Consider the following 20,707-nt stretch of genomic DNA (forward strand, 5'->3'; position numbering starts at 1 on the left):
AGGGGTTCAGGGGCCAGGAGGACGTGGTTCAGGTGGCCGCCCCCTGCAGGCAGGGCGTCCTGCGGGGTGGGGCGTGCGAGGACCTGCTGGGCCTGTCTCTGTCCCCTCCCTGGCTCCACAGCCTTCGGCCAGCCGGGGCACCCAGGGCCGGGTGTGGACAGCCCGCTCCTGGGCACCGCGATGCCGGAGGGACACACCGGGCCCAGGCGCCGCGCCCTGCACTGGTTCCCAGTCAGGCAGGCCGGGACTGGGTCAAGCCTGGGGGTCTCCATACTCTGCTGCCTCCCGGTGCAGATCACCAGAGATGCCCGCGCGAGGGGGTGCGCCGGGCCGTGCACCTGCTCCGGGGGCCCGGGCAGGCGCGAGCAAGGGGGCCCCGGGGCGGCGCCTCTTTTGTCCTCCCGTCGCGGCGGCCGCCCTGCGGGGCTGGGGGGGCCCGCGGGCCCGGGGGCGGGGGGCGGGGGCGGGCCCTGGGCTCACGTGCTCGGCGCTCCGCTCTTAACCCGGCCCCGCCGCCCCGCGGGATGGCCGCGGCCCGAGCGCGCTGAGCCCGCCGCCCGCCCCGCCGCCCCCGGCCCGGCCGCGGCGCCCCCGCCCCGGCACAGCAGCCGGCGCCTCCCCGCCCCCGGCCTCCGCCCGCCGCGCCGCCCGCCCGCAGCCGCAGCCGGGGGATGAGCGAGCCATGAGGCGGCTGCGGCGCTGGGCGTTCGCGGCGCTGCCGCTGCTGCTACCGCTGCTCCCCGCGCCCGGTGAGTGCCCCCCGCGGCCCGGTCCGGCCCGGCGCCCCTCCCCGCCCCCGCCCCGGGTTGCGGCGCCTCTGCTGCAGTCGCGTTTGCCCGCAGTGCCCCCGGGGTGGCAGGCGGTCCCGGGCGCGGGGTGGGGGAGCGCGAGCGGAGGGAAGGTGCGGCCACCCACCTGTCCCCATCTGGCCGTCCCGCCGCGGCCGTCCCCTGCGTCCGCCAGCCTCTCTGCGGGTCTCTGCGGGCTGGGCTGGGGGGGGGGGGGCAGTCGTGACCGCCTGTAGGAGGAAGCTCCAGACCCCTTCCCGCGAGGCTCCCCCTCCGCGGGGCAGCCAGATCCTCCCACCTGGCTCCAGCAGGGACTGCAAGGGCCACGCCGGGGTGAGGGCTGGCTGGCCCCGCGCCCCTGCCCTGCGGTGGGCATCTGTTCGCTGCCATAGCCTTGTCTCCTCAGGTCTTGGGGTCCGGGGTCCTGCCGGAGCTCTGCGCTGGGGGGTCTCACCCCAGGTAGGAGGCCCAGAAGCCCCCGAGGTCACGGAGCCCAGCCGCCTGGTGGGCCAGAGCTCTGGGGGAGAGATTCGGAAGCAGCAGCTGGACACCAGGGTCCGCCAGGAGCCGCCCGGGGGCCCGGTGAGTGGGGCTGGGTGGTGAGGCCAAGGGCAGCTTCCCTGGCTGTGCGATGGGCTGCCAGGTGGGTGCTGAGGCCGCTGGTGGTGGGGGCACTGGCTGCCCTGCTCCAGGCCCCCGGCCGCCCCCCATGGCGGGAGCTCAGCACTCAGGAACCCTGGGATGACAAGGTTGTGGTCCCGCTTTGGGACAGGCTCCCCCACACACTGCCTCCTGCCAAAGTTAGTGATTCCATTTAAAGGGGGCATGGGCAGGGCAATGGAGGGCAGGGGCTGGGGCTCCCAGGTTCAGGCCAAAGCCACCCTCAGTGGGCTTTCCTGAAGCAGCTCAGTGCTCACGCCTGCCTCAGTTTCCCACAGAGCACTGACAGCCCCATTCTCCTTCCTGTCCTGCCTGGAAGCCAGGCCTTGGAAAGCGGTTTTGAGGCTCACCCACAAATGTCACCTCTACCCACCCCGGTCCCTTTCAACTGCTGGGCCCCTCCTGCCTCCCAGAGGAAAGTGAGGAATGAAGGAGATTAATTGCAATTAATAATTAATTAATATCATGTGAATAATAATCACCCGGATGGAATATTCATTCAGCACGCCTTGGCTCTCCAGGAGCTGGAAGCTGAAAGTTAGCCAGGCCGACGGGGGCAGCCGAGGGCGGGGCGGCGGAGGCCTGGCGGGAGGGGAGGCGGCGGAGAGGAGGGTGCCGCTCAAGCTGGGGCGTTCTGGCAGCTGGGAGTGGTGGGAGTCGAGGGAGGAAGGAGGGAAGGGAAGCGGAGGCTAACGTTAGACATCTGTCGGACTGGCAGCCCTGCCTGATGCTCCCGGTTAAAAGCCCTTAAGGGGGAGGGGGATGCGGGGTGGCGCAGGGGGCCGGGAACCCGGAGATGGAAGGGAGCATGCATAATAGATGGCCCATCACTCTGGGAGGGGAGGGGGCCGAGGGTTAATGGCAGCCTGGGGGTGGGGTGGAAGCCGGCTCCTGCGCCTGCCCAGGGAGCAGGGATGGTCCCAGAGCCAAGGCTGCCATTTGGCACCTGGCGCGGCTGCCTGTGACCTGTGCCTCGCAGGCTGCCTTGGCGGGTGTCCCTGACCCTGCCTGATCCTGGGGCCCTGGCTCGTGCTTTACAAGATGTGCAGGTGGGGGGAGGGGGTGCCACCATGGGGTCAGGGCAGGTGGGGGGAGAGGGGTGCCACCATGGGGTCGGGGGCAGGTGGGGGGAGGGGGTGCCACCATGGGGTCAGAGGCAGGTGGTGGGAGAGGGGTGCCACCATGGGGTGGAGGGCAGGTGGAGGGAGAGGGGCGCCACCATGGGGTCGGGGACAGGTGGGGGGAGAGGGGTGCCACCATGGGGTCGGGGGCAGGTGGTGGGAGAGGAGTGCCACCATGGGGTCAGGGGCAGGTGGGGGGAGAGGGGCGCCACCATGGGGTGGAGGGCAGGTTGGGGGAGAGGGGTGCCACCATGGGTGGAGGGCAGGTGGGGGGAGAGGGGCGCCACCATGGGGTCGGGGGCAGGTGGGGGGAGAGGGGCGCCACCATGGGGTCGGGGGCAGGTGGGGGGAGAGGGGCGCCACCATGGGGTCGGGGGCAGGTCGGGGGAGAGGGGCACCACCATGGGGTCGGGGGCAGGTGGGGGGAGAGGGGTGCCACCATGGGGTGGAGGGCAGGTGGGGGGAGAGTGGTGCCACCATGGGGTCGGGGGCAGGTGGGGGGAGGGGGTGCCACCATGGGGTCGGGGGCAGGTGGGGGGAGGGGGTGCCACCATGGGGTCGGGGGCAGGTGGGGGGAGGGGGTGCCACCATGGGGTCAGGGGCAGGGGCAGAGGCAGGGGAGAACATGGGGCCAGGCAGAGCTGGCAGGTGGGGGCTCCCGTGGGTGGCTTGCTCCTCCAGCCTGGTCCTTTCTGAAGAAAGGGTGGCGTGTAGCGGCCAGGGGGGAGGAAGTACCTTGGCTGGGTGGCAAGATTGGGGTGGGCTGCGGGTCCTGGGTGCTGTCCTGCTGGCTGGGGGGGGGGCACAGCAGGTGCGCCTGCGCAGAGAGCTACAGCAGTCAGCCTGGGGACCTGCGGGACAGCGGGCAGCTCCAGGGGAGTCCCTCAGGGTTGAAACTTCCCAGGAACCTCACAGTAGTGCTCAGGGCCCTCCCAGACCTGGGCCTCAGTTTCCCCCAAGGTGGAGGCTGTGCCCAGTGGTAAGGAGGGGGCCGATCCTGTGGACCTCTCTGGGCCCGGCGTTCTGCTGGGCTGCACGCACGTGTCAGCTCTTCCTCTCACGCTCTGTCGGGCCAGTGACTTGTTGCCCATTGTGCAGATGAGCAAAGTGGGACGTTGTGTGACTTGCCCAGGGTACATCAGATCTTCCGCAGTGGGGTCACGGCACTGTTCCCCAAACCAGGGCACTTCCCACTGCACCGCGCTGCCTCCGAGGGGCCTTTCCCCAAGCCCTCCCAGGGCAAGGACGCGACCACAGGAGCCCTGCGGGAGACATCTCCGGCTGGGAGGGCTCTCCCACTTGCACTGCTTGGGTTTTGTGCTCGGTTACTGTGCTGGTTTAGAACTTGGGGCGGAGCGGGTGTTGGAGCGGCAGCATCCCCTGGTGAGCCGGGGGGGGGGGGGAGGAATGTGCTGGCTGGCAGGGCCGGGGGTGCCCCTGCTCCGGCTTTGGGCTGCTCATTTCACCCTGAGCCCCAAAACCAGGGCGGCGGAAGCTCGGGTCTCGGGGGAGCTGACCCGGCTTGGCTGGGGTTGTGGGGGGAGGAAGGTGACCAGGAAGGAACTGGGAGCCAGAGAAGTGACAAGGCACCGGGCCCTCTTCCGCCTCCCCTGGCCTTGATTTATTTCGTCCTCTTCCTAACGCCAGGAGGTGGGGCTGTTGTTATTCCCCCCCACACACAGATGAGGGGACAGGCACGGAAACGGGAAGCAGTCTTGACCCCGGGTCAGGGTCAAGACTGACACCCAGAGCAGAAGTCACGGGGGACCCGGTGCCCTCGCTCTGCCACTGCTCTCAGCATCTCACTTCTGTCCAGCGTGGAAGCAGTGTGGACGCGCCGAGGCCCGGAAGAAGGGGGAGCTTTAGGAGGTGTAGAATCTGATGGCCACAGGGAGCCTGCAGCTGATGGGTGAGACCAGAGGACAAGCAGGGCCCCTGTTCAGTTGAGCTGGTTGTTCACTGCACAAGGGCGCCTGGGCAGGAGGAGAGTCCGCTGGGTACGAGCCATGGGCCCTTGATGCTGCCTCTGAGGGGATGCCTTTTTCTAGCCACGCAAAGCTGCGAGTGCATTTTGTTGGTCTTGCGAAAGTCAGACCCTCTGGGAACCAAGGTGAACAGGGCTGGGGGCGAGAGGGCCCAGGCTCGCCTGAGCCACCTTGGGGAAGGGGCCACGGTGGGTGGACGGAAGCCTTGAGAGTGCTGTCCAGACAGGCAGTTATGGGAGGGGCTGCCCGCAGTCTCTGGGTCTGTTTTCTTGCAGTGGGGGTGGGGGAGGCAGTTGAGGAGGGCTCAGTGCCCTGCCCCTGCGACACGGCAGTGGTGGGCGGGGTGCCCGGTACGCCCTAGAGCCAAGCCCGTGCCGGGGTCTGTGCGACATCGCGGCCGTCAGCCCCTTTCTCTTTGGAAAGGGTCGGGGCCCAGAAGGTTCCTGGGAGGAGCTGTCCAGCTTCCCCGGTGTCCCTGCATCGGGGAGGCCGCCGGCACCTACGCCACCCTGCGGCGGGGGGTTACTTGTGGGGCTTCTGTGGGGTTCAGGGGAGGAGCTAGCTATGCAGGGTCCTGGGCCGAGTCTTCCCTGGCTGGACACTGGCCTGGGGGCTCGGCCTCACCTTAATGCCCCTCCTGGCTGCCAGGAGGGGCCCAGATGCCCAGTGTCTGGCCCCAGAGGGACTGATGACCCTGTAAGGAGGTGACTCTGTCCTCAAAAATGTAGGTCAAATCCCATCAGAGGAAACGTGTCCACCTGTTCTCACTGCTGGGCTTCCATGGCCCTGCCGATTCATAGAGCATTCATGGGGGCCGCGGGGGAGTCAGCTGGTGGGTGGGTGGGTGGGTGTCTCCCAGCCCCACGCCCTCCCAGGTGGGACACCTGCCTCTCTGGCTCCTCCCCTTCTGCCACCTCCCTGGCCAGGAGGTGGTGTCTCTGGGAGGGTCGGTGGGGGGTGGGGGATTTCAGAAAGATGTCCTTGGGTGAGACCCCTCACCCAGATGGGGCGCACAGAGCAGGTCCCTGTCACAGGAAGTGAGTGGGGGTCTTTTATCCAGGTCCTCCAGGCACTGCTGCCTCCCCTCCTCATTTGCACCTCTTACTGCTGGCACTTCTGATAACATCAGCGGGGAAACTGAGGCCTGCGCAAGGCTGGCGGCCACCCTGGGAGGGGTTGTGTCGGGGAGACTGTAATATGTCAGGATCGCATTTGATGGCGCCGGCGAGTGAGCCATTCCACGCGCGGCTGGCAGGTGCAGGCGGGGCAAGGTGGAGGTGTGGCTGGGGGTTGTGGGGTGCAGTGGTCTGCATGCTGCAGTTCCTGGAGCACCCGGGAATGCCAAGATCCTGAGCCTCCCCCGCCCCCAACGCTGCTTCTGCAGGCCCAGGGCAGAGCCTGGGCACCTGTATTTGTGATCCTGGAACTGCAGCGGAACCTTGGCCTCCTCTCTCTCTTGCCTGCATGTGGTCGGGTGTGATACGGGGTACAGAGAGGGTAAAACCCTGTCCCCCTAAACAGGTACCCAGGAGGGTGCAAGCCTTGGGGATGGCGGGCTGTCTCCCCACCAGGCAGGTGGCTGCACATCACGGCAGACATAACCCAGTCCGAGGGTGAGACCTGGCCTTGAACCTTCCGAGCCATGATCCTGGGCCAGCCGCCTCTAAGTCTCTGTCTCCCTGAGCCTTGGCCTGGGGCCCGGTGGCCTGAGCAGGTTGGAGCACGTGGGCCCAGTGGCCAGGAAGCACAGGCAAGCGCAGGGCACAGGGTCGCAGCCCGGCCATCCTGAGCTGGGCGCAGGGGCGAGGATGGCTGAGGAATCGGCGTGACCTCAAGACCAGCACTACGGACCCCTCGGGAGCGAGGGATGCTGGGATGAGGTCAGGGCCAAGGCAGGGGCAGGCAAGGAGAGTAGCCTGGCTTGGAATCCAGTGGAAGGCTTGGCTGAAGGGCTTGGGACTATCGTGCCCCCTCCATGGGCAGCTGGGACGCAAATCCAGGGATGACAGTGGCCTTGCACTGGCTCTTCTCTCTGACAGGGGACAGAGCTGTGTCCCACCACAGGTGTGGAGCTCTGGCTGAGGCCTCGGCAGGCTGCAGGGGACACTGCTGCCCCATCAGCCTGACCTGCACGGGGGGAGGAGCCAGGTGGGTCGGCCTGCTCACTTCCTGAGCACGGAGTCTGCAGTGCCCCGGGAGTCCCCCCGGCGCAGGATGAGTGCCCAGCCTCCCAGCCTGGCACCCGGCCACATCTCCAAGAATCAGAGGTTGCTGGGTCATCGCCGAGGCTGCACCGCGTGAGAGAGTGGGAACAGGGCCGCCGGGTTGGGGCTGGGCTAGGGGCTTGTCACTGGACAGCAGGAGCACGAGCAGTCCTGGGGTGGGGGCAGAGGTGGTTCAGGTAGGGGTCGAGGGTGGAGACAGAGTTGGTGCCAGGACAGAGGGAGACAGGACAGGAATGGTCTGGTGTGTGTGGGGTGGGGTCAGAGCCAGTCCAGGCCCGGGGGAGGGGTGAGCAGAGAGGATCCAGGCCCGGGGGAGGGGTGAGCAGAGAGGGTCCAGCCCCGGGGGAGGGGTGAGCAGAGAGGGTCCAGGCCCGGGGAGAAGCAGCAGGGGCTCCTTGGCCTTGGCTTCCTATCTGCAGTCTGCTCGGTTCTCTGGGGGCTCCGGACCGAGCTGAGGGCCTTGGCCAGCGTGGGATGGGGCAAGTCGGTGCGTCCTAGCTCCAGCCACCGCCCCACCTTGCCCCTCCCCCAGGCCTCCCATGGACACTGCGCCCACACCCATCTTAGCTCCTCTTCTTTGGGGTGAGAAAGACTTTGGCAACAGGTTCCCTAGGTTCGAATCCCAGCACCACTATTTCTTAGCCATGTGACCCTGGGCAGATGAGTTGGTCTCTGTGTGCCTCAGTTTCCTGACCTGTCAGGTGGGAATAACAGTAGCGCTGATCCTGCAGGGTCGATGGTGGGACGTGCAGTGATGAGACAGCGCCGGGCACACATTGCCTAATGAATCAGCCGTGGTTAAGTGGCCGAGGAGGAAGCCCACCAGGCAGCAGGTTGTGCAGGAGCCCCCTCCCTCCCTGCTCCCCCCACCAGCGAAAGCCAGGCAGGGGACAGCCCCCAGCCCCCGCTGCAGACAGACTTCATCTGGGTGTCTGGGCTCGGTCTTCAGTGGACTGGGGACGGGAGCTGGGTGGGAAGAAACTTCCAGGTCTTTTCTAGGAGCGGAAGCCAACCTCCCTCAGACTCTCCTGCCCTTCCTGTCTGGGGGCGGCGCTGTGTCTCCCCCTCCACACCGTAGCGGGCCCCGAGGCCTGGGAGGATGGCCATCGGGGAGGGGGTGGCTGGTTGTTGCCACGGCAACCTGGAGCCTCCTGGCCCCTACGCATGGGCCCCTCTGAAAAATTTATCAAGAAAACTTCCGTGTTTAAAAATTAACCATGGGTTGAAATATTAAAGATGAGCAGCTTTGGGCAAGGTGGAGGGCAATGGATTTGGGGGTGGATGAGCCAAGTCTGCTCCCCCGGCAAGATGGCAGCCGGGGCCCTGCGACCTGGCCATCCACTCCGGGCGCAGGCCAGGCCTCCTCTGGACACGGAGCCCTGCGCACCACGTCCCGTTTGCGCCTGGACTAGGGCCTCCCCGCCTCCAAGATGCTTCCGCGCAGGCTGGGCTCCGTCCCTGCTGCCCCGGGAGATGGCCAAGCCCCTGGCCCCAGTGAGGCCTTGGCTGCGGTGCTGGGTGTCTCTGTCCTGGGTCATCTGCCCCGGCCCCGGGCACTCCTTCCTGTCGGCCCAGCTGACCCCTGTGCCCTCTCCCCAGCCTGTCCATCTCGCCCAGGTGAGTTTCGTCATCCCGGCATTCAACTCAAACTTCACACTGGACCTGGAGCTGAACCAGTGAGTGCAACCTGGAGCCAGAGCAGAAGGGCGGTGCGGGCGGGAGGACCTGGGCCCCACGAGCTGGCTGGCGCGGGGCTCAAGCCTGCCGCGGCCTCACCAGCGACCCCTCCTTCCTCCTGCCCGCTCTGTTCCAGTCACCTCCTCTCCTCGCAATACGTGGAGCGCCACTTCAGCCGGGAGGGGACCGCGCAGCGCAGCACCGTGAGCGGCTGTGGGAGGGGCGGGGGGCTGGTGGGGGTGGGCCCTGGGCTCTGCTCAGGATGGGCCTGGCTCTCCTCTCCCGGCTTTGGAGTCTCTGATGGTTGGGGGTGAGCAGGTTGCATGGTGGGAGGGGGCCTGGCTCCCAGCCCACCGGCCTGGCAGGGAGGCACAGGGGACCCCCACTGCTGCCTGTCAGCCATGGCAGGAACCCACTCCCCACCCAGCTGAGGAGCTGCCCCCTCTTGCTCCCTACCAAGGGCCTGGGAATTCCCAGCTGCCGGGGACACCAGGGTCCCAGCCCTGGAGGCCCTGTAGACTGAAGGAAGATGAATGGGGATCTATAAATAGCCTGCCCCCCAAGCCTGTTCAGGAACTGGAGCACAAGTAATTCTGCAGAAGGCAGGGTTGGGGGAGGGGGTGCTGCCGGGCCCCCCCTCCCCGACCCATGGGCCTGGCCAGGAGCCGCCTGCTGCTGGGACTTCCTCGGCCACACAGGCAGGGTGTGAGGCGCTATGTGCGGTGGGGCGTGAGTCCACACCAGCCGTGGACTAAATGCGGTGACAGTCGCCGTGGGAGCAGTGCCTGGCGAGCAGCAGGTGCCCTGCAGATGCCTGCACTCCCAAGGCCTCTGCCATCCGCCACCAGCCCCAGCAGGTGGCTGAAAACCACAGCTGAGGTCCCGCTTCGTCTTCAGAATTTTTAAAAATTCATTTGAAAGAGAAGGACAGAGATCGCCTATCTGCTGCCCACAACACAGTGGCCAAGGCTGGGCCAGGGTGCAGCCAGGAGCCAGGAGCTCCATCCGGGTCTCTCACATGGCTGGCAGGGAGCCAGCTACTTGGGCCGTCACCTGCAGCCTCCTAGCGCAAGCAGTAGCGGGAAGCTGGAACTGGGAGCTGAGCTGGGACTCGACCCCAGGCACTCCCGTCGGTGGTGTGGGTCTCTTAATGGCTGCACAAAGCCCGCCCTCGTCTTGGTTTTATAGATGAGGTGAAGGAGGCCCAGAGAGAGCTAGCAACTTGCCCAGGGGGACACAGGCCATTAGGAGCTCCACCCACGTAGAACAAGGTTCGAGTCCCAGGGGTTCCTGGGACTGTGGCCACGGGCACCTGCAGCCTCTGAGCCAGGGCTGGGGGCCCGTCCAGTTCACCGTTCTGCTCTGCCAGGGCGCTGGGGACCACTGCTACTACCAGGGGAAGCTCCGGGGGAACCCCCACTCCTTCGCTGCCCTGTCTACCTGCCAGGGGCTGCAGTGAGTATGGGGAGGGCTGGGCGGCAGGGCGAAGCGTCCAGCCCCGGCTGGGGGCAGCAGGGACGTGAGCCTCTCTCTCTGCACAGTGGGGTCTTCTCTGATGGGAACCTGACCTACATTGTGGAGCCCCAGGAGATGGCTGGGCCTTGGGGAGCCTCCCAGGTGAGCCTGCACAGCTCCTCGCTGTCCCTTCTCATGGTCACTGCCAGCGCCTCCCCCTCCTCCCTCAGTAACCTCAGCCACCCTGCCCTCCTCCGTGACCCCAGCTCCAATGTCCCCTCTGTCCCCCAAGTGACCTCTCACTGGGCTCCAGTGTCCTTTGCCCCTGTCTCTCGGGGCGCCCCCAGGGCTTGACCCCGGAATCTGAGCGTCCGGGAGATGAGATCCGACATGGAAGCTCTGGCCACTTCTGGGTCACCGGGTGGGGGAGCTGGCGATGTCCCCCCACAGGAGGGCCCCCCAAGAATTAACTCCCCCTCGTTGCAGGGACCCCTCCCCCACCTCATTTACCGGACCCCTCTCCTCCCAGCCCCCCTCGGATGCAGGGGACCAGGTAAGGGAGGGAGAGTGGGGCTGGGGCGGGGGCCTGCTGTGCCGCCCTCACCTGCCCTGCCCCACAGGTTGCCTGTTTGCTGCTCCTGTCCACTCCGCTCCCCCAAACCGGCCAAGGCTGAGAAGGAAAAGGCAGGTACGGGGCCCGCACAGACCTCGGGCTGCAGAGACCTGGAGGGCCAGAGCAGGAGGACCCCGCACCCATGGCTGGGCAGAGGAGACAGAGCAGTGGGCCTGGGTGCCAGGAGCTGCCTCTGGGGGGAGCCCCTGTGCCTTCCCCTAACCCTGGCGTCCTGCCCTGGGCAAGCTGAGGCTGCCTGCCCTTCGTTCACGGGCTGGGGTGGGAGGGAGCCGTCCTCCCTGGGGGCGGGCACTGTCCTCGGCTGGCGTCCGGAGCCCCTGCCCCGCCGCAGGAGGCCAGGCACGGAGGGGACTGATTCCAAGTGCCCACCCGCTCCCCAGGTCCGCCGGGGCCACCCCACGGTGCACAGCGAGACCAAGTACGTGGAGCTGATTGTCATCAATGACCACCAGCTGGTCAGTTCCCAGGCCAGATGGGGACAGTGGGGACGGGGGTGGAGAACAGGGCCACGGCTGGGGGGGCCAGGAAGAGCCTCATCCTGCACCCCCGCCCTCCCAGTTCGAGCAGATGCGGCAGTCGGTGGTCCTCACCAGCAACTTTGCCAAGTCCGTGGTGAACCTGGCAGACGTGGTGAGAGCCCCCTCCTCCCCCACAAAGCAGGGGGGAGCACTGTCAGCCCCTGACCCCGGCTCCCTGGAGGGACAGCCTGAGGCCTCCTCCAGCCCTGTGCGCCCACACCCACTCCCACCCTCCAGCCGCACCATCTTCTCCCCCCTGGGCCCAGATGTACAAGGAGCAGCTCAACACTCGCATTGTACTGGTTGCCATGGAAACGTGGGCCGATGGGGACAAGATCCAGGTGCAGGACGACCTCCTGGAGACCCTGGCCCGGCTCATGGTCTACCGGCGAGAGGGTCTGCCCGAGCCGAGCGACGCCACCCACCTGTTCTCGTGAGTCCCTGTGCCACGGCCACACTCGCCCGCCCCGGGCCACCTTCCCTCCGCCTCCACCTCCGCCTCCCCCTCCTCCCGCACTGTCCCAGCGCCCCTTCCTCAGGGGCCCAATGGCCTGGGACAGGAAAGTGTCTCCTACAAGGGCCTGCAGCCAGAGAGCACCTAAGAGGGCTCCCAAGGAGAGCCAAGGCCACCAGGGCTGGACGCTTGGGAGCCAGCAGGGGTGGGGGCGGGGCTCCCCTCACAGCGCTGTCCCTTCCAGGGGCAGGACTTTCCACAGCACCAGCAGCGGGGCGGCCTACGTGGGAGGCATCTGCTCCCTGTCCAGGGGCGGGGGTGTGAATGAGGTGAGCAGGGCAGGGGCCCCGCTGGGCCTGGGTCTGGGGTGCGGGGCTTCAGGGGCCGGAAGCTCCTGTTAAGAGGAGGTAGACATCTCTGTGTCCCACCTTCCCTCCCCAGTATGGCAACATGGGAGCCATGGCTGTGACCCTGGCCCAGACGCTGGGGCAGAACCTGGGCATGATGTGGAACAAACACAGGAGTTCAGCAGGTGTCAGCTTTCGCCTCCCCCCCTCCCCGCGTGGCTCACAACTCGCCCAGACGCCTCCAGGGCGGAGGAGGGTGAGTGGGAAGAGGGTGGTCCTGGACCCTCCCTCACATCCACCTGACTCACTCCCAGGGGACTGCAAGTGTCCGGACATCTGGCTGGGCTGCATCATGGAGGACACTGGGTGAGTTCCTGGGGACACACTATGAAAGGGTCTTGGGCCAGGGGAGTCCGAGATGGAGCCGTACTGGGGCCACTCCGGATCCGAGCAGCCCCGTGGTCTGCACACTCGGCCCGGCTGCAGTGCGCAAGGTCGCCGCTAGGTGTCGCCCACGCCTCGCTGGGAAGCACCTTGCCGCCCGAGCGCTCCAGCACTGGACAGCTGGGGGCGCGAGCGCCGCCCTCCGGCCACTTCGTGATGGGCAGGCGGGAGGACTGTCGCGCAGCCCCGGGGCAGCAGAGGGTGGGCTGGAGCAGAGACCCCGGCGGGACGGCCGCTCGCCTGTGCCCAGGTTCTATCTGCCCCGCAAGTTCTCGCGCTGCAGTATCGACGAGTACAACCAGTTCCTGCAGGAGGGCGGCGGGAGCTGCCTCTTCAACAAGCCCCTCAAGGTAGCAGCCCCCGGGCGGGGGACGCGGGGAGGGGGTTGCCGCGGCCGGGTCCCCGCCAGACTCCCGACCCTCCGTCCCGGTCCAGCTCCTGGACCCTCCGGAGTGCGGAAACGGCTTCGTGGAGGCGGGGGAGGAGTGCGACTGCGGCTCGGTGCAGGTGAGCGGCCGGGGCGGGCCCCAGGTGGGGACCTGGCGTGGGCGCGGGGGAAGGGCCCAGAGTGGAGAGGACGCGGGCTCGTCCGCCTCCCTGCCCTGCCTCCCACATCCCCCAGGAGTGCAGCCGTGCCGGTGGCAACTGCTGCAAGAAGTGCACCTTGACTCACGACGCCATGTGCAGCGACGGGCTCTGCTGCCGCCGCTGCAAGGTGAGGCGGACCCGCCGGGGGGCGGGGCGCGCCGCGAGGAACGCGCCAATGGGAGCGGGGGCGGGGCTGGGGCGGTGCCCGGCGGGGGCTGGCTGGGCTGCGGACGGGGCGCGTCTCTAACCTACCTGAGCCGGGGCACGCCTCCCTCTCCTAGTACGAGCCGCGAGGCGTGTCCTGCCGGGAGGCCGTGAACGAATGCGACATCGCGGAGACCTGCACCGGGGACTCCAGCCAGGTCCGCGCGGCCCGGCGTCGGTCTGGTTCCGCCGGGCTGCCCCCCCCCCCCCCCCCGTCTCCGCGCGCTTCCGCTCGGTAGCTGGTGTGGCTCGCGGCTCCCGAGCTCAGCCTCCTTGTCCGGGAAAGGGGTCCTTCGTGGCTCCTGGCTTTGTTCCTTCAGTCATCACCCCGGTGTTTATAGTCTGGCGGGTATTCCCAGCGCCCGTGTGTGCCAGGGAGCTGAGTGGGTAATAATGTGCGTTAACATCTATTAAGTCCTAATTATGTGCCAGGCATTTAGGGCTCCAGCCCTGCGAGGTAAGTGCAGGGAACGAGGGAGGCTGGAGAAGCTGTGGGAACCTGCAAACCCATGTAGCCTGGGCTCAGAGCCAGACAAATGCGCTGTGAAGGGGCGTTAGACCCCCGCAGCCTGAGCCCAGACCTGGGGGTCTTTGGCACCCCTGCACTTCTCCCCCAGCACGGGCCCCTGCCCCTCAGCTCTCGGGCGGCCGTGCTCAGCTCCGCCCTCTCCCTACAGTGTCCCCCTAACCTGCACAAGCTGGACGGTCACTTCTGCGACCACGAACAGGTACGATAGGGGGGCGCCTCCCCCGGGCACCCAGCCTGCCGGTCTCTTGCCCCCTCTCTGACCCTTCGGCTTCTCTGTCCCTCGTCCCTCAGGGCCGCTGCTATGGAGGCCGCTGCAAAACCCGGGACCGGCAGTGCCAAGCCCTCTGGGGCCACGGTGAGTCTGGCTAGGGGTGGCTGAGGGGACTCTGGGGCACCCAGGAGAGAGGCTGGCAGGGCAGATTCAGGCTGAACGTTGGCTCCCCTGCATCTGCGGGAGCCGGCGGGCAGGGGTCAGGCCCTGGGCCGGGAGGGCTGAGGTCCTGCACCAACCTCCCGCAGCGGCTGCCGATCGCTTCTGCTACGAGAAGCTGAACGTGGAGGGGACGGAGCGTGGGAACTGCGGGCGCAAGGGGTCAGGCTGGGTCCAGTGCAACAAGCAGTGAGTAGCCAGGCCACTGCTGGACCTCCCCAGCTCTGGCGTCGGGGGCGGCCCCGGGAGCAGCCCTGGGGGCAGGCAGGGGCAGAGATTGGCTGGGGCAGAAGTTGTGCTTGGGGCGGCTCACTGTCTCCACGTGCCCCGACAGGGACGTGCTCTGTGGCTTCCTCCTCTGTGTCAACATCTCTGGAGCCCCTCGGCTGGGGGACTTGGGAGGTGACATCAGCAGTGTCACCTTCTACCACCAGGGCAAGGAGCTGGACTGCAGGTGTCGTTGGCCGGGGTGTGGCTGGGGGAGGGGAGGCTGCAGGGATGCCGGGAGTTAAGGGGACAGGGGCTGAGACTGGCTGTGCCGTCTCCCCAGGGGGGGCCACGTGCAGCTGGCCGATGGCTCAGACCTGAGCTACGTGGAGGATGGCACAGCCTGTGGGCCCAACATGCTATGCCTGGACCACCGATGCCTGCCGGCCTCTGCCTTCAACTTCAGCACCTGCCCTGGCAGCGGGGACCGCAGGATCTGCTCCCACCACGGGGTGGGTGCTTGGAGGCCCAGGGTGGTGGGAGAGGCTGACGAGAGGGGGCGGCCCCTGCTCATCCTGGCCGGTCCCTTCCCACCCCTAGGTCTGCAGCAATGAGGGGAAGTGCATCTGTCAGCCCGACTGGACAGGCAAAGACTGTAGCATCCACAACCCGCTGCCCACCTCCCCGCCCACCGGAGAGACAGAGAGATATAAGGGTGAGGCTGGCGCTGGCGGCGGGGGGGGCTGTCTCCCCGTTCTCTCCCTGAAAACTGAGTCCCGCCTCCTCCCAGGTCCCAGTGGCACCAACATCATCATTGGCTCCATCGCGGGGGCTGTCCTGGTCGCAGCCATCGTCCTGGGCGGCACGGGCTGGGGATTTAAGTAAGAGATTCGCACTCTTCTCGGGTCCCTTGGCATCCGTAGGGGGTCAGAGCCCCAGCCTGTCGGAGCTGAGTGTTCCTCTCTGAGAGCTTAGCTGAGATGGAGCACATACATCATGAGGCCACGCCAGCTGCCAGGGCCTCTTGCTTTATTTTTTATTTTTAAAAATATTCATTTATTTATTTGAGAGAGAGTTACAGACAGAAAGAGGGAAAGAGAGAGGTCTTCACTCCCTAAAAGGCTACAATGGCTGGAGCTGGGCCGATCCAAAGTCAGGAGCCAGGAGCTTCCTCCGGGTCTCCCATGTGGGTGCAGGGGCCCAAGGACTTGGGGCATCTTCCACTGCTTTCCCAGGCCATAGCAGAGAGCTGGATCGGGAGTGGAGCAGCCGGGACTCGAACCGGCGGCCATGAGATCCCAGCGCTGTAGGCAGAGGCTCAGCCTACTACTATGCCAGTGCTGGCCTCCCGGGTGTCTTGTTGCTCAGTCAGTTGCTCACATTTAAAAACCAGGGGATTTACACTGACAATCCTGATTTCTGGTTTCTCTTGAAAAATGGGAAGCCTGGGTCCTGGGGGCTTGAGTGTAGCTTGGCATGGCCAGGGTGGAGTGTGCAGGGACGGCCCACGTCAGGTGTGTGTCCCCCGTCCCTAGTCCCCGGCCAGCTCTCAGGGCTCCCTGGGCAGCTAAGTTTGAGCCCTTTGAGCTGGCCCAACTCCCTCCACGTGCAAAGGAGGAACCTGAGGCCCAGAGTCACAGGGTGAGTGAGTGGCAGAGCCAGGACGCAAACCCCGGGCCATCTTGGCAGGTCCCCTGGCACCGCTCTCTGGCCTGGGTGTTAGTATCCAGACCGGGGGATCCCAGCCCCTCTCTGGGAGCTGGAGGTCCTCCTTGAGAAGGGCAAGGTCAGACAGCTCCCTCCTCTCTCTCCCCACTTGCCTTCTCCTTGGCTCCTACAGAAACATCCGCCGAGGAAGGTATGACCCGACCCAGCAGGGGGCAGTGTGACGCCGGCCACGTCATCCCTCTCGCTGTCCTTGTCTCCTCCATCTCATCCGTCACCACCTTGCGTTCTGTGGATGGGGAGCTGGGCCGATTCCCCCAGCCCTGCTGTCAGAGTCCCGGCAAGGGGGGAGAGCAGCTCCGGGAAGACCTAGTCCTCCGCCCGCCCTCCTCCTGCCCCCTCCTCTCTGCTGCTGCCCTTCCTCCGGCCAGGCGGGCCCCGGAGGTGGGCCCCGCAGCCCCGTCCTGTCAGGGAGCCTCCCTCTGCGTCCCATCTGTTTTGTCTTCCATGTCACCGCTGTCTGACCCCTGCCAGAGCCCTCCCTGGCCAGCCTGTGACTTCCCACCTGGAGGGCTCTTCCCTTGGGCCCTGTCCCCCCTGCCCCCCCCACCTCCCCTGATGCCCCCTCTCCATTCCAGGTCTGGAGGGGCCTAAGTGCCACCCCTCCCTCCAAGCCTGGCACCCACCGTCTCGGCCTGAACCACGAGGCTGCCCCCACCAAACCGCGGAGGGAAGCACCATGCAAATGTCTTCCAGCTCCCGCCCCTCACCTCCTTCTCCACGGGGCCCTGTGGGGCTGTGGCCCTCTCTGGCACCAGCAGGGTGCGGGGCCCCCTCCCCCTCACGCGGCTTTGGTCTTGCACCCCTACCCCCTCTGTGAATGTAGCTTCCATCCACACAGACTGCCGCAGCTCAGGCCGGGGCGCCCGCAGGGGCCTGGGGTGGCCCCACCTCAAAACCAGGCAGCTGGGACCAGGGTCAGAGCACTCTGGGACCTGGGGGGAGGGGCTGACCTACACATTTTTAAAAAACTGAATCTTAACTGATGAATGTAAGCCTGAGGGGGCGGGGCCCAGCCGGAGGTAGGGATGCTTTGCCCCTTACGGGAGAGACTGAGGCGTGCCCATTGCCCGCCACGCTCACACCTGGACTCCATGCTGACCCTGGCAGGGGCCGGGCAGCCCTACCTGCCCCTGCCCAGCCCTGCCGAAATGGAAGAAGGGTGAGCGCCGACTCAGACCAAAGCTGCCTCTCCCGTGCCCAAGGCCCCGACGATGGGTACAGTGACCACACCCATCCTGCCATCTAGAAAACACAGCCCAAGGACGGTGGCCCGGGGCCGACTCAGGGTTTCAGGGCCCCTGCGGTGGCCCGGAGGTCCCAGGCTGGGCCGTCTTCCGCAGGAGGATCGCCAGGCAGGGCCGGCCAGGTGTGCCCAGGGCACGGGCTCTGCCCGTGATGCACAAGACGAGGTGGGAAGTGCAGGTCTCAGGGTGATCCTCAGCTTCTAGAAAAGTCCCCAAGTCCCTGTCAGACCCATTCCAGGACCAAGCAGTTTCCAGATGTTGCCCCCCTCCCCAGCCAAGCCCACCAGGCAGGCCAGAGCCCTCCACGCTCCCACGAACAGTCCTGCCCACTCCTTCCCTCAGGCCCCTCCCTTGATCCTGACAGCTGCCAGCAGGGGCAGGGTGGGGGCCCCACACCACACCTGCCAGGGGCCTCTGAGGACCCCAGGGAGCTGTCTCTGCGGCAGCCTGAAGGAGGCTTGGAGGAAATGGCTTCCCTTTTCTCTGAACGCCTCCCCCTGGGGCCAGGCGGCATCGGGCTGCGGCGGGGTCCTGGCACTGCCCACGCGAGGGCCGGGGCCGGGCCGGGTTTTGCGCTGCTGCTATCTTCCCCAATCTCCACCCTCTGGTGGGACACTTGGGCACACAGGGTGCCATGCATGTGGCGCCACAGCTCTGCACAGGTGGGGGTACTTCTGCGCACGTGGGCGTGTCTGCACGTGGGGGTGGGAGTCAGGGAACCCAAGCCTTCCTGTGACAGCCCGCCCCACCCTCCGCCAGCTCCTGGCTGTCAGCCGGCCCTGGCGGCGCCCGGGGAGGAGCGGAGGCTGCATGGCCCAGCCTGACTCCCCCAGCATCCTGTACATCCGACATTGGGGGTGGGGGCGGGGGCGGGGGGAGGCAGGGACAGGAGCATCGATTAAAGATCACATCTGGGGCTTCCACGGAGCTCACATCCGGTTTGCGTCTCTCCTTTCCACTGCCCCCCCATGCTGCAGCGCAGGTCCCCTCCCTGGCCCTGGGTGACGGAGACGGGAGTGAAGAGTGGGATGTGGAGGGAGCCCCCGGGCTGGGCCGCAGTTTCCCATTCAGGGTGAGGACTGGGTAGAGGTGGGGCCCTTCCACTTCCCCGGCTCCCCGACAGTCGTTGGCGCTGCCTGGCTCAGCCAGGTCGAGGCGAGGTGAGCAGGAAAACATTCCAGCGAGGGGCGGACAGTGGCTTCCCGTTCAGGGCCCAGCCCCTGCCCACTTCCCAGAGGGGCCCAGACCAAATTTGCTCCTTCCGCACCTGAGGGGAGGGGCTGGGGCAGGCATGGGCCACCAGAGCTCTTCTCCTGTGGGGAGGAGGAGCCGGCCTGCAGGTGTGGGGAGTGGAGGGTCCATGTGGCCTGGTGTCCTGAGTGTCCTGGAAGAGATAAGAGGAAGGGGGAGGGGCAGGAGGAAAGGAATGGAGGACAGGGGAGATAAGGGAGCAAGAAATAGCATCACCAGGCCACCGGAGATCTGAGCCCCACTCCCCAGCGAGCCCAGCCCCGCTCAGCTTGGATTCAGGTCCCCACCACACTTGGCTTCTCAGTTCTCCCAGGAAACCGGGGGTGGGCACTGAACTCCCAGTTCCTGGGGCAGCCTCTTCCCCTGGGGAGTGAGTGGGTGGAGAAGCAAGAAACTTCTGGAACCCGTCAGTCATGAGCCAAAGCTAGGCTTGCCCTGGACTTGCTGTCCTGGGCTGTACAACCCTACTTTTAGCTCACCCCCGCCCCTCTCAACCCTTCGATCTCTCCCTTCTGAGCTCCCAGCACCACCACCACCCCACCCCCACCCAGCTCCCCATCGGAGGTGTGGCACCAGGGCCCCTGCAGGCAGGAAGTGAGGCTCCGGGCAGAGAGGGGCCCAGGGGCAGGCAGCCCGCTTTGGACCAGCACCCAGCCATGCTTCCAGTGCCCAGTAGCTGCACGGGGCTGTAGTGGATGCTACTAAGTAGCAATAGTGAGACCCGGGAAAGATTTGGCTGGTACAGTGGCCACCACCTTCTGAAAACCACAGGGCACCTGCTTGCAGTCCTTTCTAGAATGCATGCGGCCAGTCAGGATGGCACTGGCAGGATCAGGGCGTTCCAACATAACCGAGAGTGAGAGTCCTGGATCCAGCCTGTCCTGAAAGTGACTCTGGCCCCCCGGCACTCGGCGTGGGTCCCACACGAGCGCTGTCAACCTCTCCTGAATGCCAGAGCCTGAGAGAAGCAGCCCGGGTTCTCCCGCCACACCACACCCAGGGGGCCGGGTCTGGCTGAGCTCCTTGGGCCCTTGGGTGCTGCGAGCAAGGAGAGGAAACCCACACCGGTCAGTGCGGGGGGCACAGTTGCTGCCTCGTCTTTCAGGAGGTCTAAGCTCTGAGAACGCAGAGGCCACCCCTGGCCCCAGCGCCTGACCCGGGGCCTGGCGGCCTTGCATCGGGCAGAAGTCGGCACCCCCACCGCTGGCTGAGCCCTCATGAGGCTGACGGGGCTGTGCACGGACGAGCTGCCATGGCCTTCCACTTGGCCACACTCTGCATTCCAGGTCAGCTCTTGGGACCAAGAGCCACCTGGTCCCCAGAACGCTGACAGGCATCCCTTCTGCAAGGGCTCCTGACTCCTGGCTGGCCCCGGCTCTTGCTGAAAGCTGTTCACGTGGTCCGCCCAGCCCCAGACCTAGGCCATGCCTGACCCAGGCCTGGGGACAGGACAGGAGCGCTTATCACCCACACTGGCTCTGCGCTGCCTCGGGGCTGCCAGCCGGGGGTAGCAGTCCTCCAGCCCCCGCTGCTGCACCCCGGGCCCCCCTCCCCAGCCCTGGCCCGCAGCACCTGGACCTCTGCCCGCTTGGCAGCCCGCAGGCTTCCTGACGAGTGTCTGAGCGGCTGCCAATCTCCATTCTCCCAAGAGCCGTCTGCTTCTCGCTGGCAGCTCTAGTGCCCACTTGGGTTTAAAAATAAACTCGCTCTCTGCCCCTCCTCCAGCCTGACCCCGGCAGCTTCTCGCGTGGTGAGCCTGATCCTCGATGCCTCAGAAAAGACGGCGTCCCCCTCACGGCAGAGGCCGCGGCGCGCCTGTCCCAGGAGCCCCTGTCACCTCGCTGAGGGCCACTCGGCCACTCCTGGGGAGGACCGGAGCCTGGGCGGGCAGCGCTGCTCTCCTCTGGGAGGGAGACTCTGGGGTGGCTCGGGCTGACGCAGGACACGGCACGGTGCTCCCCATTTCCCACCATGGAACCCCACCTCCCGTTGCTGCCCCCCCAGGCCTCTGCTCCCCTCAAGCCTGAGAGGCCTGTGGGCACTCCCCCTTCAATCTGCATTCCTACCACTGCTCTCGGTGCCTCCCCCAGGGCCAACCCCTCCCCCTCAGCCTTGAACCTCAGCGCCTCTTCCTTGCTAGGACACAGTCATGCCACTCACCAATATTCTCTCTGTATCTACTCCCGCTGCCCAGGACCCAAGGCCTTCCCATCCTTAC

At 66.5% G+C, this 20,707-nt stretch overlaps 1 protein-coding gene and 1 long non-coding RNA gene across 4 annotated transcripts; one reads left to right on the plus strand and one right to left on the minus strand.

Annotated features, from left to right (window-relative positions):
* Positions 1-482: 482 nt before the first annotated feature.
* Positions 483-16,774, plus strand: ADAM11 (ADAM metallopeptidase domain 11). Of its 3 annotated transcripts, XM_051825781.3 has the most exons (27): positions 486-749; positions 1,195-1,370; positions 8,379-8,455; positions 8,593-8,659; positions 9,826-9,911; positions 9,998-10,073; positions 10,398-10,464; positions 10,532-10,599; positions 10,926-11,000; positions 11,104-11,175; positions 11,330-11,496; positions 11,762-11,846; positions 11,959-12,049; positions 12,179-12,230; positions 12,559-12,658; positions 12,744-12,815; positions 12,931-13,023; positions 13,178-13,258; positions 13,778-13,828; positions 13,921-13,984; positions 14,149-14,248; positions 14,394-14,513; positions 14,610-14,778; positions 14,867-14,981; positions 15,057-15,147; positions 16,107-16,124; positions 16,570-16,774. In XM_051825781.3, exons 1-27 carry the CDS (start codon positions 683-685, stop codon positions 16,583-16,585), a joined length of 2,316 nt encoding a protein of 771 aa, XP_051681741.1. In that variant the 5' UTR covers positions 486-682; the 3' UTR covers positions 16,586-16,774. The 3 variants fall into 3 exon arrangements, with proteins under 3 accessions (XP_051681740.1, XP_051681741.1, XP_051681742.1); XM_051825780.3 differs by lacking the exon at positions 16,570-16,774 and having other exon boundaries at positions 483-749; positions 16,107-16,293; XM_051825782.3 differs by lacking the exons at positions 486-749; positions 1,195-1,370; positions 8,379-8,455; ... (1 more) ...; positions 9,826-9,911; positions 16,570-16,774 and having other exon boundaries at positions 10,532-10,595; positions 16,107-16,293.
* A 1,394-nt stretch (positions 16,775-18,168) lies between these two features.
* LOC149121117 (uncharacterized) lies at positions 18,169-20,315 on the minus strand. Its single transcript, XR_016223575.1, has 2 exons — positions 20,062-20,315; positions 18,169-18,622 (listed from the first exon to the last, which is right to left on the minus strand). It is a non-coding gene; the product is annotated as an uncharacterized LOC149121117 (long non-coding RNA).
* Positions 20,316-20,707: the final 392 nt, after the last annotated feature.

This window comes from Oryctolagus cuniculus, chromosome 17, assembly GCF_051225735.1.
Source record: "Oryctolagus cuniculus isolate XC-2025 breed Fujian yellow rabbit chromosome 17, ASM5122573v1, whole genome shotgun sequence".
NCBI lineage: Eukaryota > Metazoa > Chordata > Mammalia > Lagomorpha > Leporidae > Oryctolagus > Oryctolagus cuniculus.

Coding starts and splice junctions, on each gene's coding strand:
- ADAM11 (XM_051825780.3), top strand. CDS start 683: ATGAGGCGGCTGCGGCGCTGGGCGTTCGCGGCGCTGCCGCTGCTGCTA. Junction 11,001..11,103: donor TCATCAATGACCACCAGCTG/GTCAGTTCCCAG, acceptor CCGCCCTCCCAG/TTCGAGCAGATGCGGCAGTC. Junction 13,829..13,920: donor ACTTCTGCGACCACGAACAG/GTACGATAGGGG, acceptor CTCGTCCCTCAG/GGCCGCTGCTATGGAGGCCG.